We start from the raw sequence: 12,808 nt of genomic DNA, 5'->3' as shown, positions 1-12,808 counted from the left end.
GTCCTCAACTGTGTCCAGCCCATCTCCCGCGCATCTGCCCTCACACCTTCCTCTCCCTCCCAGAACCATGATAGGGTCCCCTTTGTCCTCATTTATCACCCCACCAGCCTCTGCGTTCAAAGGATCATCCTCCACCATTTCTGCCAACTCCAGCATGATGCCACCACCAAACACATCTTCCCTTCACCCCCCGGCGGCATTCCACAGGGATCATTCCCTCCGGGACACCCTGGTCCACTCTTTCATCACCTCCTACACCTCAACTCCGTCCCACTGCACCTTCCCATGCAACCGCAGAAGGTGCAACACCTGCCTCTTTACTTCCCCTCTCCTCACCGTCCAAGGGCCCAAACACTCCTTTCAAGTGAAGCAGCATTTCACTTGCACTTCCGTCAATTTAGTCTACTACATTTGCTGCTCCCAATGCAGGTTCCTCTACACTGGAGAGACCAAACGCAGATTGGGCAACTGCTTTGCAGAACACCTTCGGTCTGTCCACAAGCATGACCCAGACCTCCCTGTCGCTTGCCATTTCAACACACCACCCTGCTCTCATGCCCACATGTCTGTCCTTGGCCTGCTGCAATGTTCCAATGAAGCTCAACGCAAACTGGAGGAACAGCACCTCATCTTCCGACTAGGCACTTTACAGCCTTTCGGACTGAATATTGAGTTGAACAATTTTAGTACATGAACTCTCTCCTCCATCCCCACCCCCTTTCCGATCCCCTTTTTTTCCAATAATTTATATAGATTTTTCTTTTCCCACCTATTTCCATTATTTTAAAATGTATTTCCATCCATTGTTTTATCTCTACCTTTTCGCCTATTTCGATCCCTTCCCCCCCCACCCCCCACCAGGGCTATCTGTATCTTGCTCATCCTGCTCTCTACCCTTAATGTCACCTATTAGCACATTCCTTAGATAATATCACCACCTTCAACACCTCTTTGTCCTTTTGTCTTTGACATCTTTTGGTTATCTCCACCTATCACTGGCCCTCTATCCAGTTCTACTTGTCCCATCCCCCCTCTCTTAAACCAGCTTATATTTCACCTTTTCTATTTTGCCTTAGTTCTGTTGAAGAGTCATACGGACTCGAAACATTAACTGTGTTCTTCTCCGCAGATGCTGTCAGACCTGCTGAGTTTTGCCAGGTATTTTTATTTTTGTTTTAGCTCATTTAAATATTTTAATAAGGCTGTGGAACTCAGATTTTTTTCTCTGTTCCAGCTGTAACGCCAGCCAACTGAGTTTCTCGTGTCACAGACAACCCATCAGTGAAAGAGAGGCAAGACTGCTGCGTGGACCAAGCAAGTGGTTTTTCAGTACTAGTCGAGTGCCCAGAGGAGCAAGACTCTGTCCTCTGGAAAGTGAGCAAGCCTGTAGCCTTCCCCAGTGATTGCCCGCCCAACACCCAAATGTCCTCTCCCATCTTCAATATCTTCCTAAACCTCCCCCTCTGACCTATTCCCACCACAGGCCTCCATGATCCTCTTCCCCTTCTCATGATGACTGTGGTCACTTTCAATCTTCTCCCCACCTCCATCATTGCAAATACCCCAACCTCTGAATCCCCAACAATGTCCTCATCAAAGCCAGATCTCCCCACCCCATCAATGGGCTGTAACTTCCGATGGACTGGCAACTGAGTTGGATTGCCACTCTGCTCAAAAGTTCTTACCTTGAAATCCAGCCGCTCCTACCTCACCTGATCTTCCGACTCAGGCCAGGCGAGATCTGGACAATGCAGCACATCCCCGGGGCCTAGTGTCGGGGGTTGTAGACTTAAAGGTAAGTAAGCTATGCCCCCCTTTTCCAGCACTGGCTGCAGTAAACCAGGTAAATTTAAAGATCCAGCCAGGCTTAAAGATCTCTGACAAGGTAAGTGAGTAGGATTTGGAGGTGTGGAGGGGTTTGGCCAGGTCAGGTCTTGGGAGGGCCAGGTTGGATCGTTCTAGGCCTTTTGGGAGTGGAGGGTGTTCTTGTTCAGGGTACCCCAACGATATGACACTCTGGAGCTCGGAAGTTATGGCCCAATGTTTTCACCACAATCTCCAACTACCCAAATTCCAGCCCCTCCAAACCCTTATTTCACTTCCCCCAACCTCTGATCTCACCAGTTCATCATCAATGACCCTCCCCAAATTGCGATCCCTTTATCCATACCCCCAATCTCTTTCACCCACCCCTATCTCCCTCACAAACTTCAATTTATCTACCTTTCCCCAATGATAACCCCCACAATCCCAGATCTTTTGGTACACTCCCATACTCTCCATCAACATCCCTCTTGATCCCCCACAATGATGTCCCAGAACCTCTCCTGGTGCCCCCTATCCCCCATTTCGATGGCTTCAAAAACACTGATCTCTCCCTCCCCGCCAAGAACCATCATTCCTGCCTCCAGACTTCCCGTCTCTCTGGCCCTCCATCAGTTTACCTCCACCATCCCCAATTTTTCTAATCCACCCATCGAAGCTCCACCCCGAACACTCAACCTCACTGGCCCCAACCCCAACGATGCCCATGATCACTGCAGTCCTCAATTGATCTTCCTCACTCTGATCTTTCCAACCTTCCTCCTTCCCCTCCCCAACCAAGCTATCTCCTCCCCACTGACAGATTGCAGCCTGGTGCACAAGACCCACCTGCCCAACAGGCAGTCAGCCCCTCAGGGGAAGGAAACAATCCAGGGTTCTCAAACCTAATCCTTTTCACATGCTATCAGGATTGTATTTTGTTGTGATGCCACCACAGTTGAATGATCTGCTAACCCTCAGCATCAAGGCTCATATAATTTCTGAGAGATATCTCCTCACAGTTTTCCCCCTTGTGGGGACGCATGTGCTTCTGCTTGGACTTTCTCAAAAACAAACAAGCTACAATTGGTAGTTCAGAAGCAAGGAGCATCGTTGGTACAAACTTCTGTCCTCCATTTTTTGAGCAATGGAATCAGTGTTCCAAGCACCAAACAGCCACAATGGAAGACAGTTCCATCATCTATAGATCAATTAAATAGCACACAGTACCTGGTCTAAATGTCTGTCTTTCATAAGTTCATACTCATTTCCTAAGGTGTGTTGAAAGAGCGTCCATATTATAGCTTCAAGCTGAGGATGGTCTGACGGCAGATGAAGATGATTGCAGAGGGTGTTCAGTCGAAGATATGCCAGTCGATATACTGCACAAATAATGCATGGCAAGAAATAAAATTATTTTAGTTTAGTGCTCAACAGACCTGTTTTCATTAAATATAACTTTTTATTACCACAGAATTATATAGAAACCACCAAAAATGTCTTCATAAAATCCTGTGGTGTAATTTTGTATTTAAAAGTACTGACCTGTGAAGAGGTGCATTTTACATTTAAAACTGGAGGAAGTTTTTTGCGTACCTATCGGTACTATATTCCTCAGTGTTCCAATATTCATGTAGATTATTCATGTGGATTAGCCAAGTTATCCAGTTGAAGAACCTACTGGCTTGGGGAGTGGACTAATATATTAGTTTTTGGAGGGCGACTGATTGAGGAAGTACCAACAGAATCCAAACAGAGCACGAAACAACCAACCATGAATGGATATAGGGTTTCAGGCTTCAAATGGGCAAAAAAAATGCAAATCTTTTGGTTGAAATTCTCTTGGCAGGAAGCCTCAGTCAAGTGAGTAAAGCTGTATAAATGATTACAATGGTGTAAGCCCTTTCTGAAACAGGTGGTCAAATATACCCTTACAAAGCATGGTACTGAAAGTAAAGATTTAAAGTTGAATTTTTGGGTGAAATAATGATTCTAGTATTATGGTCTATGTTATGTGTCAGCCAGTTACAGAAAATCATTTTTCTATCAGACAAAAAGAGGAAATTACTGTTGATTCAGTCACCTTAAACAGCTTTATTCCTTTTCTACTCATGCCAACATACTCTAAAATTACAGAATGTAGAAATTTCAGTCCCAAGATAGCACAAGGTTACACACAAAGGGCCATTATTTTTAACCTTCCAGCATCAGCTTTTCAAAGTCGGTCTGTAGGAAAGAGATAAGCTCTTCTACAAAGGGATGATTATTGCACAGTCAGAAACCTTTTTAAATCCTTAATCTTTAACAAACATTATGAATAGCATGCACTTGGTTACTTCATTTCCCATGAAAGATCCTAATAAAAACCTGGAGATCTAGGCCTTTCCAACACCTGTCATTTTTTTCACTGGGTATGAGGGGGTCAGGGTAGAGAAGTGTTCATGGATAACATCCAGCGTCCCCTCCTCTTGTTCGGTCAATATCAGGAGTGCATTTGTGGAGGGCAGGATCCAGTAACCAACAACAATTGGGCCCCTAAAATGGTGTGTATGCCACTGCATCTGTTTTTCTGGTGATTCCCCTTCTCTAGACATCAGCAAAATAATGTCAGAAAGTTTTTCCACTTGAGTAGGGACATTTGCATTCGTACATATTGGACCTGCCTTTGATCATTATAATAGTTCTCAAACTATTTTAATGTTGGCCACAATTTCAAACTTTTCAAGCTACCAAACCTGAACAAAGATTTGTAATGGCCTCTCGCATGCCTCTAGTAGGAAAAGAAGATCTCAAATCTGACTAATTTCCATCTATCTCTTACTACTTACCTACTACTCTTTATACTTACCTACCGTTACTGCTTCCTGCCTCCTGCTTGCCACCTCTCACCTGATACTCTTGCTGCCTCCATCTCAGCGGCGAGCGAGGTGGTGAGAGGGGCAGTGTGCAGATGGCGAGTTGGAGGCATCAAGGGGGTTGGGAGAGGGAAGTGGCGAGTGGCAGAGCACAAAGGGGTCAGGAGAGGTGACAAAGAGGGAATGAAGGTATCAGAAGAGGAAAGCAGTGAGGAGTGAGGAGAGGGAAGCAACAAGAGGGAAGGAACAGGGAGTCAGGAGAGGAAAGCGGCAAGAGGGAGGGAGTCGGGAGAGGGAGGCAGCAAGCAGGAGGGAACAAGGGGGTCAGGAGAGGCAGCAAGCAAAGTAGCAGGAAGTGATTTAAAAAATAGATCAAGTATGTGTAGTTACAATGTGGTCCTTGGTGCTTGTGCAGTGACTGCTAAAACGAAAATGTGCTATCTGTACTACCATACCTTAAGCATGGCAAAGCAGCTACTGGATTGGATAACATTATAGCTAATTCTTATTTGCTTCCAGAATTATTAACAAAAGCCCAAGAAGAATATATGTGCACTAACATACATTTTTTGTAGAAGAGAGAGAGCGAGGTAGACTTCTGAGGTTTTTGCTGAGACTGGGACTGGGGCTGAGATTGGCCAGCAGATGGTGTCTCGACCTTTGCTTGCTGCATGGGAACTGCATGTGCTGTACTGAACCCTTTTTGCTGTGGGGATCTTTCCGGATGAAGGTAACTATGAACAAACAGAAGATGCCAAAGGTGACTGAGCTGCTTCAATAAATGTGAAAATAAATTTATGTAAACAATGTACATACATAATGAGAATGCTCTATATTGCATGTCTCTAAGCGCTTGCTTCTACAGCTTTAAGCACTTAATACCAACTGTCAATGAAACCAAGTAGTACATCTTTACATATACTTACAGGTCTGCAGCAGTGTGGTTGTGCTGGAGTGGTTGTTTGAGGGTACTAGTGGGCTCAGGCTGATCTGGCTGATCTTCCTGTTCTTTTTGCTGCTTGAGTATGTCGAACAAAGGTGAGTCCTGAAAGTAACAAACACAGAACGCACATTAAAAATCTAAATCTAAGTAAATCCTTAATTTTTGCATGAATGCCCTTCAAATAGTTCTACCATACAAGGTGGGAGGAATATTAAAAAGGTTGGTGCATGCACAGACTAGTTGAGGCAGAGAAACAGCAGCATAGATTGGGTAAACTGAAGTGCACTGTAACATTCTATAGTAGACAAGAGAAACCCTCTCAGCTTGGCCCAAGTACAAAGGCAACACAAATTATTCTCATCATCTTTTCATCTTCCATAACTAAACATTTGCAGAAAATAACACTATCCGAAAAAAATATTAACTTCACAGGTAAAGCACTAATTTTCCAACAGATTAGCAATAGAAACGAAGTAGTCTCAGTGCATTGGTTTTCTATCCCAAACCAGTACCGAAATTTCTCAAAACTTTATATATTTACAGCAATACTCTTTGTGTACCTTCTGTTTACAGGATTAAACAAATAGAAGAGGTGGAAGGAAGTAAAAATTTAAATGCACGGGAAAGAGACAAAATGGTGAGAGAGGGTAAAATGAAAAAGATGTGAAATTAGAGTGATGTTTACAGGAGCACTCTAATGAAATGCATCAAATTTTCAAAACATCTGTGGTATTTTGAAGAGGGCGATGGAACACTTTGCATTAGAGTAGTCAAGCATGGCCCCCAGAATGATGTGATGAAGTGTTTACTGAGTCAGTGTCACTACATGGGAAGACAAATGAGGAAGGGAACATCATAGTATCACACAGCACAGAAGGCAGCCATTTGGCCCATCATGTTTGTGCTGGCTCATTGGAAGAACTATCAAATTAGTCCCACTCTACCAATTTCTCCCTTTAACCCTGCAAATTTCTCCTTTTCAAGTATACGTTAACAACAACTTTGAACCAAACACACAAACTGTATGTGCTGCCGAAAGCTTGGTCAAAGCGGCAGGTTTTAAGCAGTGCCTTAAAGGATGACAGAGAGGTAGAGAGGAAGAGAGGTTTAGTTAAGGGGAAATTTCCAGGGCCAAGAGCCTAGATCGTCAAAGGCATGGATGCTAATGATTAAGTAATGAGGGATGCACAAGAGGCCAGAACTGTAAGAGCTCAGGGTTCTAGAGGAAGTTACAGAGGTAGGGATTGGCGAGACCATGAAAAGATTTGAAAACATGAATGACAATTTTAAGATAGCGGTCAGAGGGATGGAGTCGATGCCTAGGGAACAGGGTTTCTGGTGCGGATTTGAGGCAATATCTTTGATCTTCTCGATGTCTAACTGAAGGAAATTACTGCATATCTAATGTTGGACAACATTAATGTTGGATGTTGGACAAGCAGTGTGAAAAATCAGAGGCAGTGGAGGGGTCGGAAAAGGTGCTGGCAAGTTAGACCAGGGTATGTCCAATCTCCTTTTGAAAGTTACCATTGCTTAACACACTTTTAGGTAGTGCATTCCAAATCATAACAATTTTCCACATAAAAAAATAATTTTCCCAGATTTTTCACCAGTTATTCTAAATTTGTATCCTATGGTTAATAACTCCTGCCAACAAAACATTTTCTCCTGTATACTCCAGCAAAACCCCTCATAATTTTGATTATCTCCATCAAATACCCCCCTTAACTTTCCCTTTTCTGAGAAGAACAATTCCAGCTTCTCTAGTCTCTCCACATAGCTCAAGTCCCTCATTTCTATTACCATTCTAGTAAAACTCATCTCCACCTTTTGCAAGGCCTTGACATCCTTCCTAGAATTGGGCACAATAGTCCAGTTGAGGCCGAATCAAGATATGTATATTTTTCTTATGTACCTCCTGGAAGCCAACTAAAGTTCCAGTGACATAATCCTGTCAGTAGGCTGTGAAAACAATGGTTCCAGTCTACGTTTGAAACATACAACACAACTTGCATAAATTATTAACTTTTGTTTTAGCTATACTGTTCCATGTTTCTTCTTCCATGTACTGTTTTTTCTGTAAATAAATCTAAACAACTAGTTTTAGCTTATTCAGCAGGGCTACTGTAGTCTAAGTCTAAGCTTAAATACTCAGTGATTAATACAGGACTCCTGAGATCCCACCCACCCTGTTCTTTTGTCATAAGTAAAGATGGAAAAATACAGTTTACACCTCTTAATTGAAATTATCTGTTTCGATTTTTTTTTCCAGCAAAATGTACCTTGTGCTCTTTTATTAAAATAACTTAATATAGACTATTGTGTGGTGTAATGTAGTTCAATTCTGTAAATTCAAAGTCATTTTACATTTGCAAAGGAATTCTAATCATCCAATAGTCTGTATTAAGTTATTTTAATAAAAGAGCACAAGATACATTTTGCTGGAAGAAAAAAAATCGAAACAGATAACTTCAATTAAGAGATGAAAACTGTATATTTCCATCCTTACTTGTGACAAAAGAACAGGGTGGGATCTCAGGAGTCCTGTATTAATCACTGAGCGTTTAAGATTAGACCTAGGCGACAGTAGCCCTACATGGCAGAGAATAAAGATGCAAATTATAATTCAATCTCTTACAGGAATAGTAATCTAGCTGTTAAGTAAACAAAACAAGAGGATCAACTTTGAACAGCTAACTCATTCAAAGCAGCATTTTCTTGAAATAGTGTTGGCAAGATTGTGTAATGAAAAATTGTGTAATTCATACAAGTAACAGCAAGAACAGTGTACAATCATAAATTTACAAACCAAAATCCTGAGTCATGAGCAAAATTATTTTTACTTGGAGTCCAACAGTTACTTAATTATGTGCAAACTAGTAGATCACAGACTTCATTGAACTATTGAAAACCAGCAGCATACAATAATGTCTTGAGTTCAAGTGCAAACAAGACCCAAAACATTCAAAGATACTACATCCAACATGTAGTCTCTGTAACTGTGTCACCTTTCTTCCCCAAGGTGATCACACTCATGTAGTAATAAAGAAGTAATTATCAGGAAATAATACATCAAATATGTTAATCTCCTTCCTCATATCCATCTTCTTAAAGCCAGTAACCCATGGTGGGATATAGTTCCACCGGGGCTGTCAATATCAGTGGCCAGTCTTTGTATTGGAGAATGAGGTGCTAGAATAGAAAACAGATGGAGGGGTAATCACTGAGGTGGAGATGACCTGTGAGCAAGCATTGGAATCTGAAAAATGAAAGCAGTCCTGATTTAAAGAATAAACCACCATGTTAACCAATATCTCACTGACCACAATTTGGATCAATTGCTCTCTCTATTGGCATAGAATAATTTCCATTTTTTCATAATTTATAAACATGGTTGCTTGCCAAAAAGGAAGATTTTATGTTGTTTAATGGTTTGTGATTTTTCCTGCTGTGTTTACCAGCCCATTTGTCTCCACCCATTCATTTTAATGGGAGGATAACCACAGGTTGGCAAGTAAGTGGAAAACCCTGGCCACAATACTCAAAGGCCAGATGGCACGTTCTACTCTGCCTAAGTCACGGAAAGTAAATACGTTCAAGCATCCAAAACTGCAAACACAACAGGAAATAGTGTTTAATACTTCAGGTCAAACCAGCATAAACAAGCAGCATTGTGATAAACTGCAGATAACATGGAACAGAATGTCCTCATCACAATAGTCAAACAGCAACTGAGCAGGGGCCAGCCGTGTATTCACTATACCCCCTGACCTTCCCCTCTCCGATGCTGAACGTTCAGTGCTCAGCAAAGGACTTAGTTTCATACCCTTACGCCCTCACCTCAATGAATTTCGGGCTCGGCATGATACTGAACTCTTCTTCCGCCGTCTTCGTCTCCGGGCTCACTTCTTTGGGCAGGAGTCCTCTCCCAGTTCAACGGATCCTTTTACCCATCTTCAATATTCTCCCTCCACCTGGACCCCTCCCTCTGGATTCTTACCTTCTCTCGATCTTTTCATTGAGAACTGTCGGCGCGACATTAGTCGTCTCAATTTCTCTGCTCCTCTCACCCATTCTAACCTGTCTCTCTCTGAACTTACTGCACTCCATTCTCTCAGGTCCAACCCTGACATTGTCATCAAACCCGCTGACAAGGGTGGTGCTGTTGTTGTCTGGCGCACTGACCTCTACCACGCGGAGGCTGAGCGTCAACTCGCAGACACTTCCTCCTACCTCTCCCTGGACCATGACCCCACCACTGAACATCAAGCCACTGTTTCCAGGACTGTCACTGACCTCATCTCCTCTGGGGATCTCCCTCCCACAGCTTCCAACCTGATAGTTGCCCAACCTCGGACGGCCCGCTTCTATCTCCTACCCAAAATCCACAAACAGAACTGCCCCGGTAGACCGATCGTCTCAGCTTGCTCCTGCCCCACAGAACTCATTTCTCGTTATCTTGACTCCCTTCTCTCTCCCCTTGTCCAGTCCCTTCCCACCTACATCCGTGATTCCTCTGACACCTTACGTCACATCAACAATTTCCAGTTCCCTGGCCCCTACCGCTTCCTCTTCACCATGGACGTCCAATCCCTCTACACCTCCATCCCCCACCAGGATGGTCTGAGGGCCCTTAGCTTCTTCCTCGAACAGAGGCCCGAACAATCCCCATCCACCACTACTCTCCTCCGTCTGGCTGAACTTGTTCTCACGCTGAACAATTTCTCCTTCAACTCCTCTCACTTCCTCCAAATAAAAGGTGTGGCTATGGGTACCCGCATGGGCCCCAGCTATGCCTGTCTCTTTATGGGGTATGTGGAACATTCCTTGTTGCAGTCCTACTCCGGCCCCCTTCCACAACTCTTTCTCTGGTACATCGATGATTACTTTGGTGCTGCTTCATGCTCTCGTCAGGACTTGGAAAAATTTATTAATTTTGCTTCCAATCTCCACCCCTCCATCATTTTCACGTGGTCCATCTCTGACACTTCCCTTCCCTTCCTTGACCTCTCTGTCTCAATCTCTGGTGATAGACTGTCCACCAATATCCATTACAAACCCACCGACACCCACAGCTATCTCGACTACAGCTCCTCACACCCCACTTCCTGTAAGGACTCCATCCCATTCTCTCAGTTCCTTCGCCTCCGTCGCATCTGTTCCGATGATGCTACATTCAAAAACAGTTCCTCTGACATGTCCTCCTTCTTCCTTAACCGAGGTTTTCCACCCACGGTCGTTGACAGGGCCCTCAACCGTGTCCGGCCCATCTCCCGCGCATCCGCCCTCACTCCTTCTCCTCCCTCCCAGAAACATGATAGGGTCCCCCTTGTCCTCACTTATCACCCCACCAGCCTCCGCATTCAAAGGATCATCCTCCGCCATTTCCGCCAACTCCAGCATGATGCCACTACCAAACACATCTTCCCTTCACCCCCCTTATCGGCATTCCGTAGGGATCGCTCCCTCCGGGACACCCTGGTCCACTCCTCCATCACCCCCTACTCCTCAACCCCCTCCTATGGCACAACCCCTTGCCCACGCAAAAGATGCAACACCTGCCCCTTCACTTCCTCTCTCCTCACCGTCCAAGGACCCAAACACTCCTTTCAAGTGAAGCAGCATTTTACTTGCATTTCCCCCAACTTAGTCTACTGCATTCGTTGCTCCCAATGTGGTCTCCTCTACATTGGAGAGACCAAACGTAAACTGGGCGACCGCTTTGCAGAACACCTGCGGTCTGTCCGCAAGAATGACCCAAACCTCCCTGTCGCTTGCCATTTTAACACTCCACCCTGCTCTCTTGCCCACATGTCTGTCCTTGGCTTGCTGCATTGTTCCAGTGAAGCCCAACGCAAACTGGAGGAACAACACCTCATCTTCCGACTAGGGACTTTACAGCCTTCCGGACTGAATATTGAATTCAACAACTTTAGGTCGTGAGTCCCCTCCCCCATCCCCACCCCCTTTCTGTTTCCCCCCTTTTTTTTTCCCAATAAATTATAAAGATTTTCCTTTTCCCACCTATTTCCATTATATAAAATTAAAAAAAAAAACCCACTAGAGCTATACCTTGAGTGCCCTACCATCCATTCTTAATTAGCACATTCGTTTAGATAATATCACCAACTTTAACTTTAACACCTATGTGTTCTATTGTACTATTGTTGTTGACATCTTTTGATGATCTGCTTCTATCACTGCTTGTTTGTCGCTACAACCACACCAACCCCCTCCACCTCTCTGTCTCTCTATCTCTCCGCCCCCCACACACACACCTTAAACCAGCTTATATTTCAGCTCTTTCCTGGACTCGAACTCAAGTTCTGTCGAAGGGTCATGAGGACTCGAAACGTCAACTCTTTTCTTCTCCGCCGATGCTGCCAGACCTGCTGAGTTTTTCCAGGTAATTCTGTTTTTGTTTTGGGGTTTTATTTAAGTGAAATCATCACACTGACACGGTCATACAAACATCAACCATCTTTGAGAGTAGTATTAAATTCTTGACCTTTTTTGACCCCTACCAATGTACTGAAGCTGACAAAATGGAAAATTCCAATTCTACATCATAAATAACTTGCACATTTAACACACTTTACAGATAGTGCTACAGAAATCTGGAGAGTGTCATGTGCTTCCCTGCTTTCTGTTTTACAAATCTTACTTTGCTGTTTATTTGACTCCACTCCACCTTCTACTGTGCTTTTTAATGAGAGTATAACACTTGAAGAGCAAACAAAGTCATAATTCCTGGGGTCCTGCCTGACCACCAGAAGTGCAGCTAGGCAAAGTTTCCAGCAGCCAGTCTGTTCTGCCCAGATACTTGGCATTTGCATGAGGGAGGGGGGCAGTGGGGACAGAATGCATCTATACCATCTACATTTTCCTCCTATGAAATGAATCAATTCTACATGTAGGAAAATTAATGTTTATTTTTCTAAAAACTTTAATTGGATGGTTACCTGAAGCGAAAATGCCTAATTACAAAACATTGCTATTGTAATTTTTGCAATTTCCACTTTAGACAGTAATTTGAGTTAACATGGCAGTTCTATCAAGAACTTTGAAAACCACAGCCCAACCTTGAAGAGTGTAACATGAAATTCAATTTCTAGCAGCAGTGGTGATATCATTTCAGCAATTAAGGTAGTTTGCTTTTAAATATAAAAATACTGGCCAGAGTTAGAATATATTTTAAAACAGAAAT

At 43.6% G+C, this 12,808-nt stretch overlaps 1 protein-coding gene across 4 annotated transcripts in view; it reads right to left on the bottom strand.

Annotated features, from left to right (window-relative positions):
* Nucleotides 1-12,808, bottom strand: part of rb1 (retinoblastoma 1) — a 246,209-nt gene that overhangs the window by 25,691 nt on the left and 207,710 nt on the right. For all 4 annotated transcript variants that reach the window (XM_041210963.1, XM_041210965.1, XM_041210964.1 and 1 more), the window contains 3 exons: nucleotides 5,585-5,703; nucleotides 5,223-5,392; nucleotides 3,034-3,185 (listed from right to left, as the gene is read on the bottom strand). In XM_041210963.1, the coding sequence (XP_041066897.1) occupies nucleotides 3,034-3,185; nucleotides 5,223-5,392; nucleotides 5,585-5,703 (441 nt within the window). The remainder of the gene's footprint in view (nucleotides 1-3,033; nucleotides 3,186-5,222; nucleotides 5,393-5,584; nucleotides 5,704-12,808) is intronic.

The sequence above is a fragment of the Carcharodon carcharias genome, chromosome 18, assembly GCF_017639515.1.
Source record: "Carcharodon carcharias isolate sCarCar2 chromosome 18, sCarCar2.pri, whole genome shotgun sequence".
In the NCBI taxonomy this organism is placed as follows: Eukaryota; Metazoa; Chordata; class Chondrichthyes; order Lamniformes; family Lamnidae; genus Carcharodon; species Carcharodon carcharias.
This window is presented reverse-complemented; position numbering and strand designations above follow the sequence as displayed.